General features: G+C 38.5%; 1 protein-coding gene across 2 annotated transcripts in view; it reads right to left on the bottom strand.

Moving 5' to 3' along the window:
- LOC136876197 (lon protease homolog 2, peroxisomal) overlaps positions 1-27,411 on the bottom strand; it is a 212,228-nt gene that overhangs the window by 117,566 nt on the left and 67,251 nt on the right. For both annotated transcript variants that reach the window (XM_067149939.2, XM_067149940.2), the window contains 2 exons: positions 19,012-19,189; positions 4,532-4,713 (listed from right to left, as the gene is read on the bottom strand). In XM_067149939.2, the coding sequence (XP_067006040.1) occupies positions 4,532-4,713; positions 19,012-19,189 (360 nt within the window). The remainder of the gene's footprint in view (positions 1-4,531; positions 4,714-19,011; positions 19,190-27,411) is intronic.

Below are 27,411 nucleotides of genomic sequence, written 5' to 3'. Positions count from 1 at the left end.
ATATACAACATTGTATAGCGGCCTCTAGGGTACTTATTAGAAGTATCCAGAAGGGCAGGTTTTCGGTCGCCCTGATACAAGAACCCTGGCTTAGACAGGGGCACATCATGGGACTAAAATGTGCAGGTTTCACTTTATTCAGTGGAATAGCAGAGGAAAAGCCTAGAGCATGTATACTAGTTAAAGATCACAACGCCTGGGCTATACCAGGCTTCATTACTAGAGACCTGGTAGCAGTCCTAGTGAGATATGAAGAGGGCGGACAGCCAAAAGACTTGGTTGTCTGCTCTGCATATTTCCCAGGAGACTCTGGAACTCCACCCCCGCCGGAGGAGTTCAAGAGACTGGTGATATACTGTAGGAAACAAGGATTAAACCTCATAGTTGGATGTGACGCCAATGCTCATCACAGCATTTGGGGAAGTAAATATACAAACCGAAGGGGAGAGCACCTCATAGAATTTCTATGTACAACTGATCTTGAGATCATGAACATTGATGATACCCCTACCTTCATTAATAATAGGAGTGAGGGGATCATAGATCTTACCCTGGGTTCCATGGGAATCATACAGGAATTTAAAGACTGGAAGGTTTCTTTGGAGCCTTCCTTGTCAGATCATAGACACACTGTGTTTTATATAGAGGGCTCCCTCGATATTCCATCTTACAGAAACCCTAGACGAACCGATTGGACGTCTTTTAGAGAGGACGTGTGGAGGGGACTGGAGGGAGGACCCTCAAATATAATTAAAAACAAAGAGGAGCTGGAGCTCAGTGTGAGTTTTCTCACACAGACACTGGTTATCTCTTATGAATTAAACTGCCCTACTGTCAAGGCAAAAAGAGTAACAGGAAGCTTCAAGTGGAATAGTTATCTTGAACACCTGAGGAGAAATACACGAAGGCTCTGGAATAAATACAGGGAACTTCAGGATCAAGAAAGCCTAGATTCTTACAAAGAATCACAAAGAAGGTACAAGTCAGAAGTCAAAAAGGCTTCTAGGAAATCTTAGAGACAGTTTTGTGAATCCATTGAAAGTCAACATGAAGCGGCAAGGCTTCATAAAATTTTAACCTTGGATAAAAGGGCAAGGCTGGGTTCACTGGAGTCGCCTTCGGGTGGATACACATCCACAGAGAGGGAGACCTGAACTTACTGCTAGATGCCCACTTTCCAGGTTCGGTAGTCACGAATAGTGAGGTAGAATCGAGCGGATCCTTCAGACCCGATAAAAGTGGCTGGAAGGAAGCCGCAGAGATTGTTACCCCAAGAAGGGTTAAGTGGGCATTAGAATCCTTTGCCCCTTACAAAAGCCCAGGGGTGGATGGGATCTTCCCGGCACTTCTTCAGGAAGGGGGGGGGGGTCCTTATACCATACCTGGTCAGAATCTTTAGAGCCTGTCTCACTATGGGGTACGTGTACTCCTTGTGGCGTCAGGCGAAGGTGGTGTATATACCTAAACCCGGAAGGTCTTCATATACTAGACCTAAGGATTATAGACCCATTAGTCTAACGTCTTTTCTACTTAGGACCTTGGAAAGACTGGTGGATAGACATATCAGGGAGAAAGTATCAAGGGACTTTCCCCTGCATTCTCATCAACATGCATATCAACCAGGGAAGTCGGTTGAGACGGCACTACATCAGCTAGTTTCTAGGCTGGAGAGTGCCTTGGATCAGCAACAACTTGCTATGGTTGTATTCCTAGATATAGAAGGGGCCTTTAACTATACATCTTTGGGCTCCATAGAACGTAGTCTAGAGAGAAGAGGAGTGAGCAGTATGCTCATAAAATGGATTATGGCCTCACTGCATGGCCGTCAAGTTCTGTTTACCCTCAACGCTGTAATGTTGAGAGCTAATATAGACAGGGGGTGTCCAAAGGGAGGAGTATTATCACCAACATTATGGTGTATGGTAGTGGATGAACTACTTACCAGGTTAAATGTTGGAGGAATGTACGCCCAAGGCTATGCAGATGACATAAGCCTGATGGCGGTAGGAAATTTCCCCAGCACGGTTTCCGAGCTCATACAGAGCTCTTTACGTAGGGTGGAAAGATGGTGCCACGAGACAGACTTGTCGGTTAATCCCGATAAGACGGAGCTCGTGGTATTTACCAGGAGGAGGAGGCTAGACGGACTGTCAGAGCCTTTCCTATTTGGGAAAAAAATTAGCTAAGACAACCTCAGTTAAGTACCTAGGGGTAATCCTTGAGGCAAGACTGAGTTGGAAGAAACATATAGATCATAAGGTGGATAAGGCTCGCAAGATTATGTGGGCCTGTCGCAGGGCCGTCGGGAAGACTTGGGGCTTAAGACCTAAGGTGGTCCAGTGGCTCTATATCTCTATTGTGCGGCCCACGATCACCTATGCATCTTTAGTCTGGTGGCCAGGCTCGGAGAGTAAAACTGTGACCACCAAGTTAAACAGTGTCCAAAGACTTGCGTGTCTAAGAATAACAGGGGCACTGGATACTACACCATTATGTGCAATGGAGGCCATCCTAGGATTTCGCCCCTTACATTTATATGTTAAGGTAATAGCGGGAATGAGTGCCTATCGCCTCTGGTCACTCGGAGGATGGTCCTTCAAAAACCCGAATAGAGGTCATGCCTCTATTCTTACAAGGCTCCACCAGACTTGCCTATGACAATGATGATCGGGGATCTGATGAAGCCTAGCTTTAATTTGAATTATAAATTTACAGTGGTGATACCCACAAGGGAGGAGTGGGCCGCGGATGCTGGGGCCCATCTTAAGTCTGGGGGCTGTACATGGTACACAGATGGCTCGCGGACGGAGACGGGCACAGGCGCCAGGGTCTGGGGGCCTAAGACAAGGCTCTCCCTTCCTATGGGTAAATATGCCACTATTTTCCAGGCCGAAGTATACGCAATACTAGCCTGTGCTGTATATATATGGAATATGCCTGGACACAGAAGATGCATCACTATTTGCAGGGATAGCCAGGCAGCACTAAAAGCACTATGTGCAGTTAAAACAACATCAAAACTGGTATGGGAATGCCAAAGGATGTTAGATCAGCTGTGTGAATTTAGCTCAGTTACCCTATTATGGGTCTTTGGGCACACCGGTATCATTGGAAATGAAGAAGCTGACAAACTAGCGAAACAAGGCTCAAAAGGTTCTTTCACAGGACCAGAGCCCTTCCTGGGAGTGTCACTCCGAAGTGTGAGACTGGTAATATCCCAGAGGTTAACTATAGCAAGGCAGGCACGTGAACTTATCAAAGGGCCTAGCCAAAGTTATAAAAAGGTCCTAATGAATTTGAATAGGACCAGAATGAGAATGGTAGTTGGACTGTTAACAGGCCACAATACCTTACAGAGACACCTACACATCATGAAAATCACCCAGGATCCGATGTGTAGAAGATGTGGTAAGGAGGAGGAGACCTCCGCGCATGTGTTATGTCAGTGCGAAGCTCTTGCAAGCACCAGACATCGATACCTTGGTTCACATTTTGTGAGCTGGAAGACATCAGGAATGCCAGTATCCGGACACTAGTATCCTTTATAGGAGCACTAGGGCTGGACTAGGCAAACCTGTTTAAGGGGCACAAAGGGTCTTCATAGACCTACGTGTGGAGCTCTGCGAAGACAGGGCTCACCCATTTCTTATCTATCTATCTATCTATCTATCACTAGTCACTTCTGGGCTGATTCTCTCAATGAACTAGTGCAGTGGTATTTCCTACCGGCTGATAACAGCACGTTGCCCGGCATTTGGAATGCCCCGTTTTGCAATAGGAACGCTGCTGCCTGAGTAGTTGAAATCTTTATTTTGAAACGCTTCCAGAGCTGCGTGATGGATGTTCAAAGAAATTCGTAAACATTTCTTTTTCTCCACCTTGGACCCAAAAGTATTGGGATGCATAAATTATGCAAGGGCGTTAATTATGAAAGAAAATACTTTATTTATACCTTCTGTAAGTACGGAATGGTAGAAAATATATAATATTCCATTTAAAAGAAATATTATTTTATTATTCAAAGTCAATATGGAACAAATATGGTATTCATCAATTGTACTCATCAGAGGAGTTAATGAGATGAAATGAATAACATGATATATGATAGTAGGGAGATGGTGAAACCCAGTGCTGGCACATAGCGTCAAGTCTGTATGGTCTGGCACTATGGTTAGCTGGTTCGAGTCCTGTTGGTTAAAAATATTTTCACTTTGTTCATATCCATATTTGATCAATTTACATTTGTGGCCTTCGGTTCAGAGGGTCCCAGGTTCGATTCCCGGCCGGGTCGGGGATTTTTACCTTAATTGGTTAATTCCAATGGCACGTGGACTGGGTGTATGTGTTGTCTTCATCATCATTTCATCCTCATCAGACGCGCAGGTCACCTACGGGTGTGAAATAGAAAGACCTGCAACTGGCGAGCTGAACCCGTCCTGAGATATCCCAGCACTAAAAGCCATATGACATTTCATTTTGTACATCTGTTTTCTGTCAGCAGAAATAAAAAGTTAACTTACAATTTACTTACCGAAAAAATTCACGTCCTAGTGTTCTAGCGATAGAGCGCCCCAGACTTGTCTTTCCAACACCAGGGGGGCCAACGAAACACAAGATTGGACCCTTCAGAGTATTCTTCAGTTGCCGAACTGCCAAATATTCCAGCACTCTACGCTTTAGCTTATCCATTGCATAATGATCAGCATCTAAATCCTGAAAGAATACAAGACAGAAGATAAACATTAAAAAGATACTGGTTCAGAAATACTCTCAACAAGCAAGATGGACACCATCAAAAGGAGAGAAAGTACAGAAATTCATTAAAATTTCACATTTAAGAACATGCACCAGAAACAATTACTTCTACTTATGATTAACAGTTATTAACTAAATCAGTTAAGGCTTCCAAGCTATGACCATTCTGACAGAATGATGTTATGCCTTTCGAAATAACTAAGATGCAAAATCAAGCTTGTAATTTTATGTAACTGTTGATATCGTGACCACAGTTTTGCTCAAAATCCACACACAGACATGTGTGTTTTTGTTTTTTCTTGAGAACAAAATAAGAAAATATGTAGAGCAATAAACTTTAAGTAGAAAAGCATGAATTCCAACAAGCCAGATCAACTATAGATCTTAGTTTTGGTACCCAAATGCCTTTTTAGAAGTGTCGGGAAAAGATTCAATTATTGCTGTTTTTCTTAATACTGAAATGGCACATGACCATATAACATGTAAATATATCTGTGAAAGCCTGAGGCAGAAAGAAGTGCAAGATATTATTACCAGTCTTATGCCTATTGCTCACGGTAAAATGTTTTGTAAAATTTGTTGTACAATTAATTTTATAAAAATTTGGTGAAAGCAAGTTGTGTTGCTCACAGTAAAATTATTTTATAAAATCCATGGAAGTGGTGGAAGCATCAGGATGGCCATCTATGAACTCACTTCTAAACTGAGATGTGTATATGTTGCCATTTATCAATAAACTTTTAAACCAAGAATCAGCTGTCCAACTTACAGTGTGTTTGAGACTATGGCTCCAACAAACAAAGCAAAACTTGCTGCTTTACCTGCAATTATATGTTGTAGGCCTACAGTGGTAAAAAGGAAGAAAAGAAATGCCAGGAAATGCTGGACACGGGATTGGATAAGAAGAAGAGAACAAGGTAGAGGATTGCTGTCCTTGGCTGAAAAATTAGTTGAGGTTAGAAGACCAGCATTCATATAGGAATTAGGCGATTGTTTTTTCTGCCTCTCTTCTTGCATTTCTGTTGTGGTACAGTGGCGTTTTAACTTCGTACAAACAAGGATATTTTCTGGTATTCGTCCAGTGAAACACTAACAGCTTCCTTTGTCCACCTGGATCCTGCCATTTTGTTTGTTTACAATCGAGCTTCACAATCTTCTCACGACGTAGCGCCAGCATCATCGTGATGACAGCGTCGCTGATTGGTTCGTTTCGTAAAATTAATTTTATGGAATAAAACATGTCCTATTTTATGAAAAATGTTATCAAAGGTTTTATAAAACTTAAATCCGACCGTGAGCAACAGAAATCTTGAAAAATTAAATTATTGTACAATAAATTTTACAAAAAAATTTTACCCTGAGCAACAGGCATTAGACATCACTATCATTAGATTAAAAGCTGAGTTCAAGTCCAGGGTGGTTTGCAACCAAAAGTGAAGTTCAACCAGGAGTTGTTTATTTCCAATGTTTGTTAGTGGTTTGTTTCAAGGCCACTAGGTATCATCTCAGACCACATGATGACTTTCTTTGTCTTGTTTCTGAGTTTCTTTCTTTTGATAACATAATCGTGCATCAGTGATATTCTTTGAGATGCCAACACATAGATATATCTATCTCTGAAGGATATAGCCTGTTCAATATAACATATCAGAATTGTTATGTGATACTAAGTATTAAAGCAGTATAATATTCTTCTGAGATGACAACATCGGCACCTTTATATGATTTTTATTTCTGACTACCAGAGAGGTGTTGTATGCTACACAAGAACTACTATCAAATACTGTGATGGATGAGGTAATAACGGCTGTGAAGAAGGAAAATACAACAAATACTTTAGTGTTCGTCGATGATGTGCTGTAGGGTGAAAGGGAAGCTGAAGTGCAAGTAAAGTTTATCTTTCAAAGTGAGTTTGATAAGAAATCTTGCTTGGTTATGAGCAGGAAACCTGGAAAGATCATCTCCGAATTGGTACTGAAACAGATATCATCAACAATTTAAAATACGTACACAGCTCTTTCTCTGTCCTCCAACAACACTATCGAATATGAAATCTAAAATAGAATACATTACGTAAATCTTATGTAGTATAAATCTTGACCTACAGACTTAAAACAAGTACATGACAGCACCAGACTACAGCACACTCCAAACAAATGAAATGAAGTTCCTATGACCTTGTTTACATAAAACCAGAAGAGAAAAATTACAGGAGGAGGAAACACCCTAACAGCTTGCATTGGAAACGAGTTTGTTGGGCATATCTGAATTGGGCAGACTGAAGTGGTATAGTAATATGAAAATTACTCATCATAGCACCCCAAGAATACATTGTACCAGGAATGATGGTCCGAGATAGTCCCCGATATATAAAGTTGTATTCCGCGCCAAACGATCACACCCGGCAACTTACAAGCACGACAGCTGAGAGCAAGGTGGAGCTGTGATGTCACGACCTGAGGAACAAGGTCAAGGCCAGACTGCGTCAGCCAATGGAAAATTTGATACCTTCTATCGTCAATATCTCTTGATTGGATTACCGTACGGGAAAATGAACTACATCATCATATAGTCCAATTTTTTATGATCATTATCCTCAAATTTGGATGAAATATATCAAATATTAAGGGAGATGAACCTTGTAGATGTAACAGCCATGCCTGAAGAAGCCTTTGGTGGAGATCATAGAGTTGTGATAGGAAAATTGAAAGTTGGAAAGATTGAAAAACCCCAATTAAGAAGAGAGAAAGGAATTAAAGTATGGAAGTTGAAGGAGAAAAGTATAGAACAAGAATTTCAAAGGGAAATAATACCCTTGGTACCCAGGACAGAGGTGGGGAATGTTGAAGAGGAATGGAAAAGATTTAAGGAAGCACTGGTTGGATGTGCAGAAAAGGTGTATGGTAGAACATCAGGAAATGTGAAAGACAAAGAAACACACTGGTAGAATGATAGGGTAAAGATTAAAGTGAAGGAAAAGAAAATGGCATGGAAAGCATGGAAAACATCTAAGACTGAAGAAAGTAGAAGAAAATATGTGGAGGCAAAGAATTTGGCCAAGAAAGTAGTGGAGGAAGAAAAGAGGAAAAGCTGGGCCTTATTCACACAGACATTGAGAGATGATACGCAGGGCAGCAAGAAATTACTGTATGGTATCTTAAGAAACAAAAAGAGAGATCAAGTAAACACCAGATTTGTCAAGGATAAAGGTGGCATAATTTTAACAAAGCCAGAAGAAATAAGAAATAGATGGAAAGAGTATTTTCAGAAGCTGCTGAACATAAGAACGGATGACAGTCATTCAATGGACGACCAGGAAAGGTAATTAGTTGACGAAGAAATGGATAAAGAAATTACAATGAATGAAATTGAAATGGCAGTAAGAAAGATGAAGAATGGAAAAACTGCTGGAATAGATGAAATTTCAGTGGAGATGATAAAGGCAGCTGGAGCTGTAGGCCTGCAGTGGACATACCGGGTTCTCAGAAATGTCTGGGAGAATAAGGAGGTCCATGAGGATTGGCAAAAAGGAATAATCATCCCAATTTTCAAGAAAGGTGATAAGAAAGTTTTGAAGAACTACAGGGGAATTACTCTAATATCCCATGTTGCTAAGATAATGGAAAGGATACTGGAAAGTAGAATAAGGTTGAGGGTTGAGAAGCAGATACAGGAAAATCAGTTTGGTTTCAGAAGTGGAAGGTCAACAATAGAGCCCATTTTCATCACGAGACAACTAATGGAAAAGCATTGGGAGTACGGGAATGATATGGTGATGACATTCATTGATATTGAAAAGGCATACGACAGTGTCCCTAGGACGAAAGTTTGGGACAGTCTGGTGCAAAAAGGAATTGGACAGGGATTAATAAAAATGATCATGGCATTGTATAAGGAATGTTGTAGTTGCGTGCAAACACAAGTTGGCAGGACAAGTTGGTTCAAAATAACTAGTGGGCTGAGACAGGGAAGTGTTCTATCACCAATCCTGTTTACAATAGTAACGGATGACATCATGAGAACAGCAAAAGCAGCATATGGAGGAAGAGAAATGAACATGATGTTATTTGCAGATGATATTGTGATTTGGGGAGAAGACGACAGGAAGGTTCAAGAACAGTTGAATGTGGTGAATGGGAAGATTGAAGAATGTGGATTGAAAATAAGTGTAGAAAAGAGTAAAACTCTTGTTATGACTAGAGGGGAGAAAGAAGGGAAAGATCAGATTAGACTTGCAGACAAGCCCCTGGAAGTAATGGAAACGTTTAAATACCTGGGGAGTGAATTAATGGAGAATGCTCGACTGGATGCTGAGATTAGTAAAAAGGATTCAAGCTGGAAGTTGTTTCTATCATAGTGTAAGAAATATGTTATGGGACAAAGATGTGCCAATGGAAGCAAAGGATACTATGTACAAGATGTATTACGTACCCATAACAACTTACGGAGCAGAAACTTGGACAATGACAAAGAAGGATGAGAGTCGAATACAGGCAACCGAAATGAAATTCTTGAGGAGTATGATACAGAAGAGTAGAAGAGACAAAATAAGGAATGAGAAAATCCGGGAAGAAATTGGAGTGGAAAAAATGAATGATAGAATAGAGAAGAGCCGACTAAGATGGTTTGGGCACATAAAGCGAATGAGCGACGAAAGAATGCCAAAAAAGGTGATGGAAATGCAAATCCAAGGAAGGAGAGGCCGTGGACGACTACGATTGAGATGGAAGGATACCATCCAACGCAGCATTATAGAAAGAAACCTGGACTGGGACACAGTGTTGGAGGAGGAGTGGTGGAAAGACCGAAGAAAGTGGAGAGGAACCATATTTGCCCCTACCCGGCTACAGCTGGATAAAGGGAAATGATGATGATGATTAAGGGAGATACAGGGTGGGGCAGAGTGGGCTCCCTGATTTGATGGGTTAACTGTATAAAAACCGTACAAGGTTATTACAAAAGCTTTTTATTTCTGAAATCTACATACAATGCCATTTTTTTTTCATTTGGTTCTAAAAATGATATCGTCCAGGTGACAACCTTGACAAGCGACGCACATATTCAGCCGTTCAATAAAGTTTTCAAAAACTCTGCGCAGCATATCTGGTGTTATTCCAGCCATGACATCAGCAATTGCTTCCTTAAGGGCTTCCACGGTCCTTGGTCAAACTTTATAAACCTCAGATTTGAGGTAACCCCAAAGAAAATAATCGCATGGGCTTAAATCGGGGGATCGAGGGGGCCATGAGACATCCCCTCGTAATGAGATCACGCGGCCAGGAAACTGTTCTTGCAGAAGTTGGCGAGAGCGATGGGCGGTATGAGCCGTGGCACCATCCTGTTGAAACCAAAAGGCTTCCATTTCCATTTCCTCACCATACTCTTCCATTTTGGGGAAGAAAAGGTTCTCCAACATCTCACAATAGCGCACAGCGTTCACAGTAACGGTTGCATCTTCCGATTCAAAAAAGTAGGGGCCAATAATGCCTATGGAGGACACAGCACACCACACAGTCACTTTTGGTGAATGAAGAGGTCTTTGGTGAAAATTGCGTGGGTTTTCAGCTGCCCAGTAATGAAAATTTTGCTACCAAACCGCCTACGAAATGCCCTCTGCGTCGCCACCACACTATCGTTATTTTTAAAAAACGTTTCGACTACAAAACCACGATGCTCGCCAGCCCACGGCATGGTGACTACTAAAATGGCGTCTTTCCCCCCACCAAATGCTACTACTCCCACTCCGCTTACTCACGTGCACGCTCTTCAGTGATTTATTGAAACTAGGGAGTCCACTCTACCCCACCCTGTATTAAATAAGATAAAATAGCTTCAATCTTCCAAGATCCCGTACAAAAAGGGCAGGCATTTCGCTTGTGAAACCAGTGTACTTTGTGCCACAGTCGAGGCCAGTCGGTTGGCTGATGGTCATACTTCATTGCCGTAATGTGAGTCTCCAGTTCGACCTCGACGAAAGTTCAAGTCCTCGTTACGGAACTCTAACTCTGCAACTCTTCGATCAGACTTAGAATATTTTCGCATCGTGTTGCGTACGGCAATAGAAGTTCTACTGCAAGACATGTATATTCCGAGTGATTAACTATTTATGTGAACAGCGTGGTTCAAACTTATATTTTTCTCATGAGTACGATGCTACTTTACCAAGCACTTGAGCATAATTTGATGTTTGAATTTCATGAGGTGATAGAATTTGGATGAGAGTGAAACAACAAACTGTACGTTTTCTTGACTCGGTGGTTTAACTCTAAGAGTGATAAAACTTTTCTGACTGTGAAATATCAACCTGTACATAATTCAGCCTTTACACTTAACAAGTGTTAGAACTTTTCTGACAGTGAAATGTCAAATGGTACATAATTTAGTATTTGAATTTACCAAGGTGATAGAGTATTTTTACGAACTGTACGCTTACTTTACCAAGTTACTGACATAATTAATTGAGTCTAACAGTGCCAACGAACTTAGATTTTTTTCAAATGATCAGACTCTTGGTAGAACTCAGTCTCAAGTCTGTGATAAAATGAACTGATGTCATTAACATGCATAAGACATTTACTAATTATTAGAACAGGACTTGTGTCAAACCTGGACAGTTCTAGAACAAGCAGTATTTTGTTTCAACATTATTTAATAGTGAACGGAACTAAATTCACAGAATAAGATTCATTAGTTTATTTCAAATATCAATTCGTAATCAAACTGTGTGAACCTGAAGGTGATCATAGTGAAATACTTTCTTTTCTTTCGTTATTATTCAGCCAACATTTGACTGTGATAAAGTCACATGTTTATTTTCTTCCTTGGCTGATACCTCACAGATCCGATCTCAATTAATTACGAGTTCAATATGATTTTTGTTTTTTTTTGACTGTGTTAACTTCGACGTCAGTGACATTATATCATAATCGTCAAGTTTGATCAGACTTTATCGTTACCTGTGAACTGTTCGTCGTCAATGATGATAATAATAACTTTATTTGTGCAGAGATTAAATATCTTACAAGTTCATTCGAACACTAGTGCAGTTGATAAACTTAACCATGATAGGTTAAAATGAGTGTTTGATCCGTATTGACTAGTTTGAATGTAGTAAAGAAATATTTAAAATAATTATATTTGAATCAGCCTTATCAATACACTTATTAATGAAAGAAAATTATTTATTCAACCAACCATGTTTCAGGAATTCAACCATTTCCTTCATCAGTGGTTAGATCAAAGAATAAAACAACATAACACAATCTTTTGTTTTTACAACTTCAAAGAAGTATTGTATCCTAATACACCATATCAATGAGTAAAGAAAACTTATGAAATATTATAAAAATGATCAATACATAAAATTTTGTTGAACTGAATGAAAATACTATATAAATTTAACATCTTCAAGGTGTCCGGCTCCATGGCTAAATGGTTAGCGTGCTGGCCTTTGGTCACAGGGGTCCCGGGTTCGATTCCCGGCAGTGTCGGGAATTTTAACCATTATTGGTTAGTTTCTCTGGCACGTGGACTGGGTGCATGTGTCATATTCATCATCATTTCATCCTCATCATGACCCGCAGATCGCCTATGGGCGTCAAATTGAAATACCTGCACCTGGCGAGCCGAACGTGTCTTCGGACACTCGGAGCACTAAAAGCCATACGCCATTTCATTTCTTATCTTCAAGTTTTCTTCATTTTTTTCTTTGTTTGTTCCTTAAATGATCATATGCTAGTCTATACAGTGGATTATCTTCTGCATTTCTCTCAGTTAAACTTGATTCAAAATTATTTTTTTGTGTAAGATAAATTTCTAAACTTTAAAACAGTCATTAATTTACCCTTTTCGGCTGAATATAATTATTTCATGTCATTAGAAATGGCTGTGAATTTATGATTCTTTCCAACGATAAGTTCTCCCATTGCCGAATCTCTTTTATGTTTGACTGCATTAACATGTTCTTTGTACCTTATAGCCAAACTTCTTCCAGACTGTCCTATGTATTCATGTTTATATGTTTGGCATGTTATCCGTTTTGTATGCGACATTGATGTTCTTTTTTCTGAAAATTTTAGCCAGTTGATAAGAGTGCTTATTTTGAAAAAGAACTGCAGATTTCTTTTTCTCGTTTTGCTCTTTAATCAAAGTTGTTTTTGGTTCATTTTTCACTTTATTTATCATTCCATTAATAAATCTTTTGGAATATCTGTTGCTACGAGCGATTTGATGGATTATATTTCTCTCTCTGTTGTAATTCTTCTTAGACATAGATATGTTCATAGCTCTATTAATTAAACTGTGAAATGTTGCCTTTTTATGTTGACCTGGATGATTGGGGTCATTACTGATAATAGTATCTGTTTGAGTAGCTTTTCTGAAAATCTGAAAACCAAAATGACCAGAATTTCTAGTGATTGTTAAAGCTCAATAATTTGAAGTACTATCATTTTCGGATTCCATCGTAAAATGCACTTGTTTATCCAAAGTATTTAAATACTCTAATATACCATCAGGTTTAACCTTCTGTTCATCGATAACAAATATATCATCGACGTATCTCAACCATGTAATCAGTCCATCTATTTTATCCACTATTTTATTATATTTCATGTAATCCATGAATATGTTTGCTAAAATACTTGAATCTGGCGAACCCATTGCTAGGCCTTTAGACTGTTCGTAAATTTTGTTGTCAAAAACGAAATAGTTATTTTCTAAAGTAAATTCTAGTAATGTTAAAAATTCTTCACTTTCCACCTTACTTAATTCGCTGTGCTGCATTAAATTCTTTCTAACTATTTTTATAGTATCTACGATAGGAATGTTGGAGTACATATCTTTGATATCCAAACTATGTATTGTGTAGTAGTTTTTTTAGGAATGGGAAGATAGCGGCCGTGGCCTTAATTAAGGTAGAGCCCCAGCATTTGCCTGATGTGAAAATGGGAAAACACGGAAAACTATCTTCGGGGCTGCCAACAGTGGGGTTCGAACCTACTATCTCCCGGATGCAAGCTTACTGTATATATAAATGCACATCATTTTAAAATTTTATTTTCCTTATTATGTCAAACTTTACTACATTCCATGACATACTGGTATCAAAGTTGTCTATGCATTAAATTGATTTACATTGCTGCAATTGAAATGTGTTGTGTCTGTCACTGCAAAACAAATAAATTGCTCAGTACAAGAACAAATAAAACCATTCTACCTATATTCCTTATACCATAGTACGCAATACAGAAAATAACAGTAGTTTCAAACTCAGAGTTAATAACTGTTGTTGTCTGCGATTTCGTTATGAAACAACTGATAGCGTACACAAAGTGTCTGTGTGGAGGGGGGCATAAACAGAAGGTGTCCGAGTCGTTGGCTGAACGGTCAGTGTACTGGCCTTCGGTTCAGAGGGTCCCGGGTTCGAGTCCGGGCCGGGTCGGGGATTTTAACCTTAACTGGTTAATTCCAACGGCACGGGGGCTGGGTGTATGTGTCGTCTTCAACATCATTTCATCTTCATCACGACGCGCAGGTCGCCTACGGGCGTCAAATAGAAAGACCTGCACCTGGCGAGCCGAACCGGTTCTGGGATATCCCGGCACTAAAAGCCATGCGACATTTCATTTTTTCATATCCCGAGGTACCGAATCTCATTACATTCACTCATTACATTACATTAAACGTTGTTTAAAGGTGGGTGATTTATTTAATGGTGGGTGGTTTAATTTAATTAATTTCATATCTATGTCCACTTTAAGGGACACTACCGACAGCTTTAAGGCTTTTGTAGAAATAAATAATAATTTAAGCGTAGGTCGAACGCGGTATCCCATCCCACGTTTGACCACGCCCGATGGTGCTTAACTCGGGATTGTACCCACGAATGTGACAATTCACCGGAATTAACGGGAATGAAATTATGAAATTAGAATAAAATATTGGTATATTAGTTTAGGTTAATTATTATCATTATGTGTGAAAAGGAATGTTATTTAAAGGATTTCAATTGTCATAGTACGAAAAGAAGCAAAGTATAGCATCGGTCCCATTCAACAGCTAAGCAGATGGAAGCGCGGGGAGAAGGGAAACGTGTGGCGGCGAACCAATAGGAGGGGGAAGGGGAGGAGGTGTGGCAGGAGGCAGGCAGTGTGCGGGCTTAGAATTGGCCAGCAGGTATTCATCGCTGTTCATGCAGAACTTGAAATATCGCAACTTTTAGCCCCCTTAGTTAACACCCCAATGAATGTCAGCACCCAAAATTGATGCTGACATCTTAAATAAGCATGTATCTCAATGTGTTTTCCAAGTTTCATTGCAATCAGAGACTTAACCACTGCCAATGTTCCCTCGTCAACCGGTTATTTCTAATTTTACTGCCATCTGGTTTAACAACAACAACAACAACAACAACAACAATAATAATATCTCCAGTCGAGGTCAAACAATTGCTCTGATTAAAGTGGAGAATGGCAGCCTGGTGAAGTTTAGATCCTCATGAAAAGTTACAGGGGTACCTTTCAATTTTTGCTTATTGCAAAACACTTCCTGTCTTGTTCGATAAGATGTGAATTTGACAATTATTGGCCGAGGTTTTATTGGAGAATTAGGTCCGACTTGGTGACTCCTACCAATGTCTTGCAAATTCACATTCACAACTATCTCCCTCAAAACATTCACTGCAAGTTCGTCTGTATTTTCACCTACACTTTCCTGTACCCCAAAACTTCTAAAATTAGCTCTTCTACTGTATTGTTCCAGTGTGTCACATCTTGCAGCAAAATCTTCCCCCATCTCGTAGATTTCTTTATTCCAGCTCTCGAGTTTGCATACAGTTCTGCCACAATTTCACAACTGAACTCGAGAGATTTTTCTAGCTCCTTTATGACAAGTTCAGTCACACATTCTGATATGGCGGCCACTATCTTTTCAAGGAATTTACCAGAGCTGATGGTTTCAATGAGTATTCTGGTGACTGCTTCTTCAACAGGGTTGGCACAACTGGTCGGGTCACTGGTGTTGCGCTTGTTCCGGCCCATACTGCTTGAAAAAACACTACTTAATATTGGTGAACTGATTGTTTCAATGACCGATACTCGCTGACTTGACTCAACACTGTATCACACACTCGTCCGCCACTTATTATATAGCTCCCTTTAGAATAACACCTTCTAATTCACTTAAACTGAGGAGCCGATCTTACGCACGTCCATCACCCATGTACAATAGATTGTGAGGTAGCAAGACAAACAACAGAGCACTTCCTTCTCTATACACTTTCGTGATATTTATATGCCTACCACCGGCTCTCCTTGTCAGTAAGAAGTACACTCCTTACCCATCAGTAAGTGGTTGTACCTCTTGATCCAGTCTAGACCTGCACCAGGCCTCTACACACCATTAATTTACAATGAGCTGTTCCTTCCCTTCCTGTCCATTCATCACGCACCGCCTCAGGAAAATTCCCTACAAGCTGTCATTAACTTCAGGTAGGTCCACTAGCTAGTTTTGTTCCGTATTTGACACCAATACAGATTGTTGTTAATATGGAAAACACTATTAAAAGTGCTTGTTAATTCAAATTACATGCACGAGATTACTTTTGACAGATTTCATGCAGTTTTATGAGCAGGACACTATTCAGATTTCCTTTTCCCCAAAGAAGAATCGACACTTCAAGCAATGAAATAATTTTGTTTTTGTTAAAGGTGAACTATGTAATGTGAGTGGAATGTATTTTTTTGAAGACCTTGTTTGAAAAATACGATATGATGTTTTATTTTTATTGACCTAACCTGTACTGTATAAGGTTGTAACATAGGCATTTGTAAATAGTAGAATTCTGTCTATAGTTCCTGGAAAGATCCAGAAAGTTACATAACTTTTGTACAGGGTGTGTTACTTTGTTGGTATGTGTTCTAGAAAGTGTGTTCTGTCTATTCTGGAAAAATACGACTTTCGCGATCATGCGTATTCCAGAATGTTAGTCAAAGTTCTCGATCGAAAGTAAGGTTGTGATTGGTGAGTCTAGGTGGCGATAGGGAACACGTGCACGCTGATTGGTTGCCTCCAAGGCCAGTAATTCCTATATATAGTGAGCGAGGCAGTGTTCGAATGAATTCTGTATCCTGAATTCTGTCGGTCTCGGTTTATCTGTCTGCAAGCAGCCTATCTGGATGAAGTCCCTCCGGTTTTCGGGATGGCACACTCCTCGGGTAAGCACTCTTGAATTCCGTTCCTGCTAAAAATTCCGTAATGTTCCGATTTGGTTTTCATACAGGAGTCTGCCCTAACCTCGCCTAGATTCACCAAATTAGTTACTTATGACGCCTTAGTTTTCAGCTAGACTTACCTGTTCGTTTCCGAGGCATTCCCGTTTTGTTTCACTAAAATATGTATATTGTAGTTCAATAATATTTCCCTTGGGGTTTGCCTCTGATAGTTCTATATCACTTTAGGTACGCTAGATTTTGGATAACCTGTAAATTGCATTGTACTACTGCATTGGTAACTAGATGTACAGTTGATTTGTAATTTGAATTTACACTGCTACGAATAACCTATGTATATCACTGAACTTATAGCTCATAACTTGGAATGTATATGTAGAATTATCTTGTAAATAATATTTTAAAAACTAAGGATCACGGTGATTCATTTCGGAATCCACTATCTAAGCCATGTCCATGCCTTTGGTAGGTTCCCAGCCCTTCCATCTTCCCGTTTTGTCGTTCACTAGTTGGCCCTACTGATAGTTACGTACTTGTTTTGTTGGAGATCCGCGTAAAGGCTAGTTACTGTTTTTCCAAGTGTGTAGTGTTTTCTTATATTGTGTATTGTACTCTTACCTTCCCCTTTTAACTGTGTTTGTGCCTTGTTTGGTGTTACCACTGTAGTAGAGGTAACAGTTTTGATAGGCTGAAGAAATTTCTAACACCGGATATTTTACCTTATCCAATCTACAACACAGAATTAAAAAGAACTGTATAATTATTATTTAACAAACACTGCTTGATATTATGCACAAGGAACATTACTGACACTGCATTTGTCATTCAACACGGATAGAAACATGGTTGAATGTACTTCACAGCTGCATCTTGTGTAAAAACTGATCAACGGGGAATGCAAACACGTGTTTAGCAATCAGTCGCAGTGCAAAACGTAGCTGACAGACTGACCACTCTGGATAAGGGAGGTCATGATGTCACGTATTTCCTTCTACTCCTTAGGTTGAAAGCAAATTTTTGTTGAAGACGTTCTTTGTTTGAGGTGACAACAGCTCAGATGATTGGATCCACAAGGATAAGGCATCCAGTCACACTGCCAGATCATAACAACTCATCTACTACCAACATAAAGTTGCCGAGGTGAGTGAGCACGTGATAACGTTCAGAACAATCCCTGTGAAGTCACCGAATGCCTCACCTATGGATTTTAACAACTTTGGTCTGTTGAAGCAAGGCCTTGTTTCTCGACATCCCATCACCACTTAAGGTATCACAGAATGTCTGTCAAGAGGTCTGGGCTAACCTTCCCCTTCCTGTCCAGCGATGCAGCCTTCTGGAGTGGAAACTGCAATGTCGAGCAATAATGCAAGCCTAGGGACATCACATCAAACACAGTAGATGATGGCAAAAAGGAAATCCCATAGTAAAAGAAGGTAAGGAAAAATGTCCAAGCTTAACTGGACAGATACCTCCTATGATGTGACAAAAGTATTCAAGTTCTCCACATTTAATTAAGTAATAATTCACGGTTCTGTTATACTAACCCAAATGGTTACTCCTTCTGTGCTTGATGTAAGTTCCTAGTCTTGCACCATGTGTATAAACAGTTTATCTACCTTTTCCTCTTTCTATGTTTCTTCGTAACCTACGTTTTTCCATACCATGACAGATTTTTTAAATTTTATGGTTCCCCTCTCCAGGCGTGTTGATGTCTAACCCCTGATGAAGCCCCCCCTCCCAATCACACAGACATGATAGTAATGAGTTCACAGTCAGAGTCAAACATGAGAGGTCAGGCAAGAAAGAAAAATGAAAGAAACTTGACAAACAGGGGAAGTTATGCCAGGCCCATCTGAAGACATCGCTCACTATCCAAATCTCATGCGTGTGGATTCCTGTATAAAACACAACAGTCATCACAAAGTAGAAAGCAAAACAACACTCATAAATAACAGAACCACAGAGCACTCTGTAATTTTGAAATGAAGAATGTAACTGAAAATAAAATGGAAGCAGAATAATTTACCTGGCGAGCTTTTCGTATATCAATGGTCTCTTCTGATGATTTAGACCATGGTAGCTCTGCCATGAGTTCCAAATAGTTCCGAGTTACATTAGCATCTGGACTAAATCCAGGTGAACGCTTCAGGCGATCAAATTCTTTCATTGCCACTTTATAGGCATGAGGTGGCATATTTGATTCCCTGAAATAAAGAAATAACAATGCATTAACCTATCCATTGATCTAAAAATATCTCAAGAGATTCCTTTGAACACAGATTCAGAAAAATTTCTCTAAGCAAGTTCCATGTCCAGAAACTACAGCATAATTGCATATTTTAAAACTACAACAACCACTTTCAACCTGCCAACTTCAGCTCAAAAGGCCAGTGTTCTATCATCTGAGCTACTCAGACCAACAAAATAAATTATGTTACAAATAAAACACTGTCTGTTTTATTGGACTATTATTTTAGTTAATGAACGTAGGTTTTCATGGCTCACTGTATTTAAATAAATAAACAAACAAATAAATAAATAAATAAATAAAAACTGGATTAAAGCCACTTATATTTAACAAAGCCAAGCTTTCCGTCAAATTATATTGGCCTACATCAGGGTATGTGAAGGTCTGCCTCCAACAGTGAACAAAGAATTTCTTCAAAGAACATGGAAGTCACGACCATACTATCCATGGCCCCCCACTAACTGGACTCAGGAATCACAGATTCACATTATTTATTTTGACAAAGTTTATATAAAATATACTACCTCATTTGAACTTGACACATACGCATGAAGAAAGAACAATACTTCATATGAATTTCACAAAACTTACATGATTGTCTTATACCTTTTAACTTTTACATATTGAAGTGTGCTATTGTCTTATTTGCATGTAATGTATTTTAAATAGCATATAATTGAAGGAGTCATTCAACACAGGTTTCAATTACCTAGCTTACTGTTATTTCAAACGCATTTCACTTTGTTATCATAATTTCAAATTCAGATTCACATTACTTATTTTGACAAAGTTTAAGCCTAATAAAAAGTATACTGTATAAGCACATGCAGCTACATTTAAGCATATTTAGTCGACTAAATACAACGCAATATGAAAGTCTTTTTAAAGAACTTTTACTGGTAAAACTTGAACATTAATGCTATATTCAAGGTCAGGTGTAAACAACAAATTTTATCATGTGTTGTAATTCTTTTAATGTGTTAAAGATAGATATCTTTTTAATATATTCTTGATCCTCTAAACTTAGACGTAAGAAGCAGAATTTCACTTCTAGACATACTATCTAATGTCTATCAAATATGACATATTTATTTGTAAGATACAACTGTTAAAACATGTATTCTAATGTGTATGTATATGACAGCTGAGGATGACTTGTGAAAAGTCGAAACCGGTCCTGTTTTAAAAACGTTAATAAATTTAGTATCGATAAGGTGGATCTCTTTCTTTCTATGACATACTATATATATCAATACGGAACATCATGAAATTTATTAATCAAGATGTTCGCTGTAAGTCAAGGATCGATCCAAGGAAACGCCTAGATATTTTGGATGTGGATTGAACTTCAGAATATGACCTCTGAATTGAACCTGAGGGACATAATTGGCTTGTTTATTGCTCAAATGAAAGCAGCTGACCTCTGTTTTTGTTATGTTTGGTTTCAGTCGCCAGGTTTTAAAATAATTATCAATTCTGCAGAGACCTTTAGTGAGTGTGGATTCTGCTCCGGCAAAATCACCAGACTGGGCTGTCAAGCAAATGTCATCAGCATATATAAACTTCCTAGCATTGGTTGAAGGTAGATCTGCTGTATTTATGTTGAAGAGCAATGGGGCCAGTACCAATCCCTGTGGTAATCCGTCACTCAGTTTGTAAGTTTTACTTATGTTGCCGTGTAGGTGTACTTCAATCATTCTATTAGCCAACATATTATTCAGCAGGGTGGCAAGTGTCTTACAAGGGATTAACTTCAGGAATTTGAGGATCATTCCTTTTCGCCAGACTGTGTCATAAGCTGATGACTTATCCATGAACACTGCTACAGTCTTCTCTCGATCTTGAAATCCTCTCTCAATATGGGTGGTTAGGGCTAACACCTGGTCGGTATAGCTGCGACTTGGTCTGAAGCCAGCTTGTTCAAGTGGTATGTGCTCTAGGATTCTGGCTGAAATTCTGTTGTATATTACTCTCTCCAGTAGCTTGTAGCAGACACTTAAAAGGGCTATGGGCCTGTCTCCACTTTTCCCTGGTTTAAGGATTGCTACTATATTTGTTCTTTTGAGTATTGATGGTAGTTGTCCAACATGTAAGATATTACAATTAAAATAAAAATCTTTAAGGTTCCACCTTGTTCAATACAAATACACTGTTGTTAGATGACTTTTTACAACATATATTTTATTGCAGTACTAGTTTCGGCGCTCTATTAAGGCACCATCATCTGCTGCGCAATAAGTAGAGAAAACTTGAAGATATAACAATACAAAACAACATACTGATATACTTAACTCCTTAATTTCTATCTAATGGTAAGTTTAAAACTCTAAGTTACAAGCAAGATAACCCTTGTGAGTCGAAATTGTAAAATCTCATGAGTTGCCCTTAAAATTCTGTGATGGCTATAATTTTTTACATTCGTAAATATCAAGTTCAACAACATTACTAAAATCGTGAAATTAAAGCTGAATCAAGTCCTAAAATGTTAAGATGTTCATTTCACAGTTGCATTAGTTGCCATGTGTTGGATAAAAACTCATCGTATTCATTAAATTGCCAGACTGTGCCGTCTTCCGATGTTTGTTGATATATGGAAGCTTAGTTCTTATGTTGTGTTTCTAGTGGTTGGAACTGATTATTTGCCCTGATGTTATTAAGCGGGCATAACCTCTCAGTTCAATAACCCTGTAATGATGAAAGTCCTCTGTTAATAGAACAGAGAGGAAAGATGCATTCTCGAGAAAGGTCCCAATGATAATTGGCCGAACTTTAATCAAGCTAAAGTAACTAAAAATCTTATCATAGACGCAGAAATCGCGCTCGGAAAATTGACACACGACTTGCAAGATGAGGCCAGAATAGAAGTAAAAAAACAGCTTAACAAAATGGTTAATAATAATAATAATAATAATAATAATAATAATAATAATAATAATAATAATAATAATAATAATAATTTTATTTTTTCTAAAGGTTCTTTCAAGGATAGAAAACAAATATTAGAACTGAAAAAGAAAATAAAAAACGAAGAGCTTACTGATAAGGTCAATGTTACGGTTATCATGCATAAAGCAGATTACATCCAAAAAACAAAAAACTTTTTTAACGACGACTCTTTTTCTATTATTAAGAAAGACCCGACTCAATCGTTGCAGAAGCAATTGAAACTAACATTAAAGAAATCGTCTTTCCTCTTTAACGAATTCGAAAAGCAAAAATTAATTAGCATGAACCCTGGTCTACCAACCGCTAAAGCGCTGCCAAAAATCCACAAGGCCGATGTCCCCATCAGGCCAATTATAAATTACAGACCTAGCCCCCTTTATAAACTGGCGCAGTATATCCAAAAATCCCTAAAACAACATTACAGATTCACTGCAAATAAAGCCATTAAGAATTCCATAGAATTGATAAAAGAACTAGGTAAATTTCAATTACAAGATCACCTCACAATGCATTCTTTTGATATAGTGAATATGTTTCCTAACATTAAAACTTCAAAATTGCTTCCTATTATTGCTAGGAATTTGAAGAAATATAGTCACCCAAGCAATTTCGAAATTGAAGACTTTATGGCGTTGTTCAAGTTATTGGTCAACAACAACTACTTCACATTTGATCAGATCATTTATAAACAGGATGGCCTCGCAATGGGGTCACCGGCCTCGGGGATCTTGGCAGAGATTTATCTAGATTTTTTAGAAGATACACAAATAATTAACAATGACAAATTTAAGAATATTGTATTTTGGTCCAGGTATGTAGACGATGCCTTTGTTATTCTGGATGAATGCATATCTGACACCTCTAACACTCTGAATAATCTCAATACAATCGATACCGATATAAAACTTACTTTGAAATCTAGAATAGAAAAATCCATTAATTATCTAGACTTAAAGATTAATAGACATCCCTCTTCATTTTCATTTAGCATTTACAGGAAGCCCACAGAAACTTCAGTTACAATACGACAAGACTCAACACACCCTGCAGCTCATAAACGCGCGACCTATAACAGCCTGGTTAATCGCGCGTTTAGCGTACCAATGTCCAAGCGAGACTTGGACAAGGAACTGAACATTATTCGAGCTATGGCTAAGGCTAATGGCTTTAAAGGGAATTTCATAGAGCGGATAATAAGCAACCCTGACTAAAGATAAACTTGAATCAAAAGAAATCGCAACCTTTACGTTCAACAAAGAGGTTTATAAAGTTACGAACATTTTTAAGAAACGTAACATTAGGATTGCATTCAAAACAGATAACAGAAGTACTGAAATTTTGCATAATGCATCAGCTGTTAATAAGGTCAACCCGTACTCTAAATCAGGTGTATACAGGTTCGAATGCAAAGGCTGTGGGAGCGGATATATAGGGCAAACTGGGCGCAGCTTTAATGTTAGATATCAAGAACACCTCAATGCTGTGAAATACAATAGATTTTCAGCCATAGGCCAACACGTCCATGAATATAAGCATAAATTCACAGACATAAATCACGATCTTGAAATAATGGAAACACTATCCAAGGGACCGAGGCTTGACATTACAGAAGCGTGTCTAATACATCTAGACCAGTATTATAACGCTAACCTAAATGTGAATGAAATTTCCGAGAAACCCAAAGTATTATACGATTGCTTGATTCTATTACTCGACAAGCTAAGAATTCCGGAAAATTCGTCAGTCTTTCGAACGCTACGTAACAGTTTCTCATTCTACTGTCTTCGTCCGCAACGCCCCCCGGACCCTCTCCTACATTGCCAACGTTCCAGAAACATTCCCCTTGCCACCCCTACTTCCCCTTCCTTAGTGCTTCATCACATCGCACTCGACACGAGCAGACACACTCGTCATGCTGCAGACGCCGCGCAAAGTACGTAACCGTTGAGGTGAGTCAACTTCAATAACATTTTGATTCAATCAGGTTTCTAATATCTTTATCTAGCTTTTCTATTAACAGAGGACTTTCATCATTACAGGGTTATTGAACTGAGAGGTTATGCCTGCTTAATAACATCAGGGCAAATAATCAGTTCCAACCACTAGAAACACAACATAAGAACTAAGCTTCCATATATCAACAAACATCAGAAGACGGCACAGTCTGGCAATTTAATGAATACGACAAGTTTTTATCCAACACATGGCAACTAATGCATCTGTGAAATGAACATTTTTAACACTTTAGGACTTGATTCAGCTTTAATTTCACGATTTTAGTAATGTTGTTGAACTTGATTTTTACGAATGTAAAAAATTATAGCCATCACAGAATTTTAAGGACAACCCATGAGATTTTACAATTTTGATTCACAAGGGTTATCTTGCTTGTAACTTAGAGTTTTAAACTTACCATTAGATAGAAATTAAGGAGTTAAGTATATCAGTATGTTGTTTTGTATTGTTATATCTTCAAGTTTTCTCTACTTATTGCACAGCTGATGATGGTGCCTTAATAGAGCGCCGAAACTAGTACTGCAATAAAATATATGTTGTAAAAGTCATCTAACAACAGTGTATTTGTATTGAACAAGGTGGAAACTTAAAGATTTTTATTTTAATTGTGATCTCAGTTCAATACGGGCAAATAAGATGAAGTTCCTCACGTTTAATGTAAGATATTGCTGTAAAATATGGCAAGCCATTCTATTGTTCAGGGGCCACAATGTATAAGGAATTCTGGCTATACTCCATCCAATCTGGCTGCTTTACCTGGCTTTATTTCTTTTAGCGCAGTTGAGATCTCAGCAGCTGTGAAATCAGTGAAAAACTGAGAGACTGCTTTGGCCTGGGTTATCCTCGATTTTAGCTCTTGTTGAATTCTTTTTGACTCTTTCTTCTTTGTACCGATAGGATTTCTTGTCAGGCTAACTACTCTGTTTGCCACCTCGTTTGGTTTTATCTTAGAGCTCTTGGGACTGAATTTGGGAGTGCTGTTGCCAAGTTTCCTTAAAAGTGACCATGCTTTTCGACTGGAATGTTAAAAACTCATATTTTCCATGAGATTGAACCATTTTTCTTTTCTAGATGAATCTAGAGACTGAATCAATTCATCTGCAATTTCAGGGTCACTACTGAGAATATATTCCTCATATAGCTCTTTGCATTTTAACCTCATATTACCCTACACGTGACCCGTGGGTAGTGCTAAGAGAGCAACAACATTGGCTGCTGGACCCAAAGCTCTGCTTTGTGCATATCCCAGCAATTCAGAGGATTCATCAACTCAATACGAGAAGAAGAAAAAATACAATTATTAAGACGTATAAAACTATGGAAGGGCTGGAGTATTCCCCCATCATCAGGTCTGTCTGCTGGCCAGTTCATATTCATCTCTAGGGCTGTCCACCTTGAAATTAGTACAACATATCCTTCTTCACTCTTGAGCTAATGTTAAAATCAAATAATTCCAATGAGTAAATGTTCATTTTAGAGCTTCTTAAAATTATAATCTCTCATCAGTATCCTTATATTCTTCTTATTAATCTGATCAATCAAATATTTAACACTTGGTTCAGAGTCTTCGATCTTTTCTTTGTCTTTTTTCAATATCTGTAATTTTACGTGATATTTCTATTCTTGAAAGCTTAATAATTGCTTAATTTCTCTTCTTGGAAAATGATTCCTGAATATTTTTCCTCCTCTCTAACCTCTGTTTTTAATGAGCTTCGACGTGTCGAATTGCTTTGTATCGGTCCAACTGGTGAACGTATTTTATTTAAATTTTCTTATTTCAAGCTGCGATTCCTCTCTTCGATGTTGAATAACATGTATTACGCTATATTTTCTTGTTTAACACAGGTAATATGTGCATAATTCCGTCTATCATAGCAATTAGTCTTCCTTTCTGTCGCAGCTGAATTGATGTACATCCGTTCTCTATCTCATCAGATTAGTAAGTGTAATAATAATATATTTTACTTGTTTTTCTTGAAACAATTCACTTGATACTGTTCTGCTCACTCTTCACAGCCTTTTAAAATTGTATGCTCCTACTTGGTCTTGGCCTCCTGTGAACTTCTAGCTTATGGTTCTTTTCATACAAATGCAGCCTGTGTAGTCCATACCTCTACTTTGACGCCATCTTGGAACACGTCAGAAAATGCAATAGGCACAATAACAAGGAAGGCAACGAGCATCTGTAATCTTTTAGAGAGGAAAGTGTACAGAGGTTGCTTCATAAATAATGGCAACTGTGCTGTATCTTCTGAACATGAGGAGACATAGTCAATCTAGAAGTGTACGTATGCTTGAAAACCTGTTACACTTGACAGAATGCCAACAACTAATGACATCTGCATTCCTTTGTTACTATTTAACAACACACTAAAAATTTAGCAATCTACCGGCCAAGCTCCGAGTTCAACAGCAGTCATAATGAAAACTGCAGCTCTCTGTGGGAGAAATTCAAGTCATTGTCATATTTGATATTATTTGTTTATTTATCAACATACTACTACTACTACTACTACTACTACTACTACTACTACTACTACTACTACTACTACCACCACCACCACCACCAAGCAATATATGACATATACATATTTACAAAACACATAAGGAATTTAAAAAACATGAAAACAGAAAAGTGTTTATACATTTGAAATGACCAAAGGAAAAAAGTATAACTTTCAGTTACCAAATGCGCAGAACAAGATACAAGGAATACTCTGTCTATGAAGCATCCATAAGATGTCTGCGAATTTCACTAGCTGACGAGTGAAATACATCTACCATCCCGCTAATTTCATCAGGGATCTTAGGGCCTGCATAAACCAAGAGTTCCTGTGTAATTCTGTTCTGCACCTGGGTAAGTGAAAGGTGACAGCCTGTCAGGTGTTGCGGGAAGGAACACAAATTGGTAGCAACTGGAGTAAATTGGGACAATCAAGGAAATTATCGATACATTTGTGTATGAAACGTGCATTGACTTACCTGTGCCTAGTTCTGGGAAGAGACTCAATATGCATGTTTGTACAAAACAAATCATAATCTATCGATGACAGCATTTTTTACTGATCCATTTTGAGAATCTGATCTGTACTCGCGCTAAGGCAGTAACTAAGTATTGCTGTGAAGGGATCCACACTTCAGAGGAGTACTCTAAAGTGAGAAATACAGGGTTTTCGATGGGACAACAGATTTAAAACTCTTGCAATTTCTTTTGAG

This window comes from Anabrus simplex, chromosome 6, assembly GCF_040414725.1.
Source record: "Anabrus simplex isolate iqAnaSimp1 chromosome 6, ASM4041472v1, whole genome shotgun sequence".
Taxonomy (NCBI): Eukaryota; Metazoa; Arthropoda; class Insecta; order Orthoptera; family Tettigoniidae; genus Anabrus; species Anabrus simplex.
The sequence above is the reverse complement of the archived record's forward strand: the minus strand, read 5'-3'. Positions and strand labels throughout refer to the sequence as shown.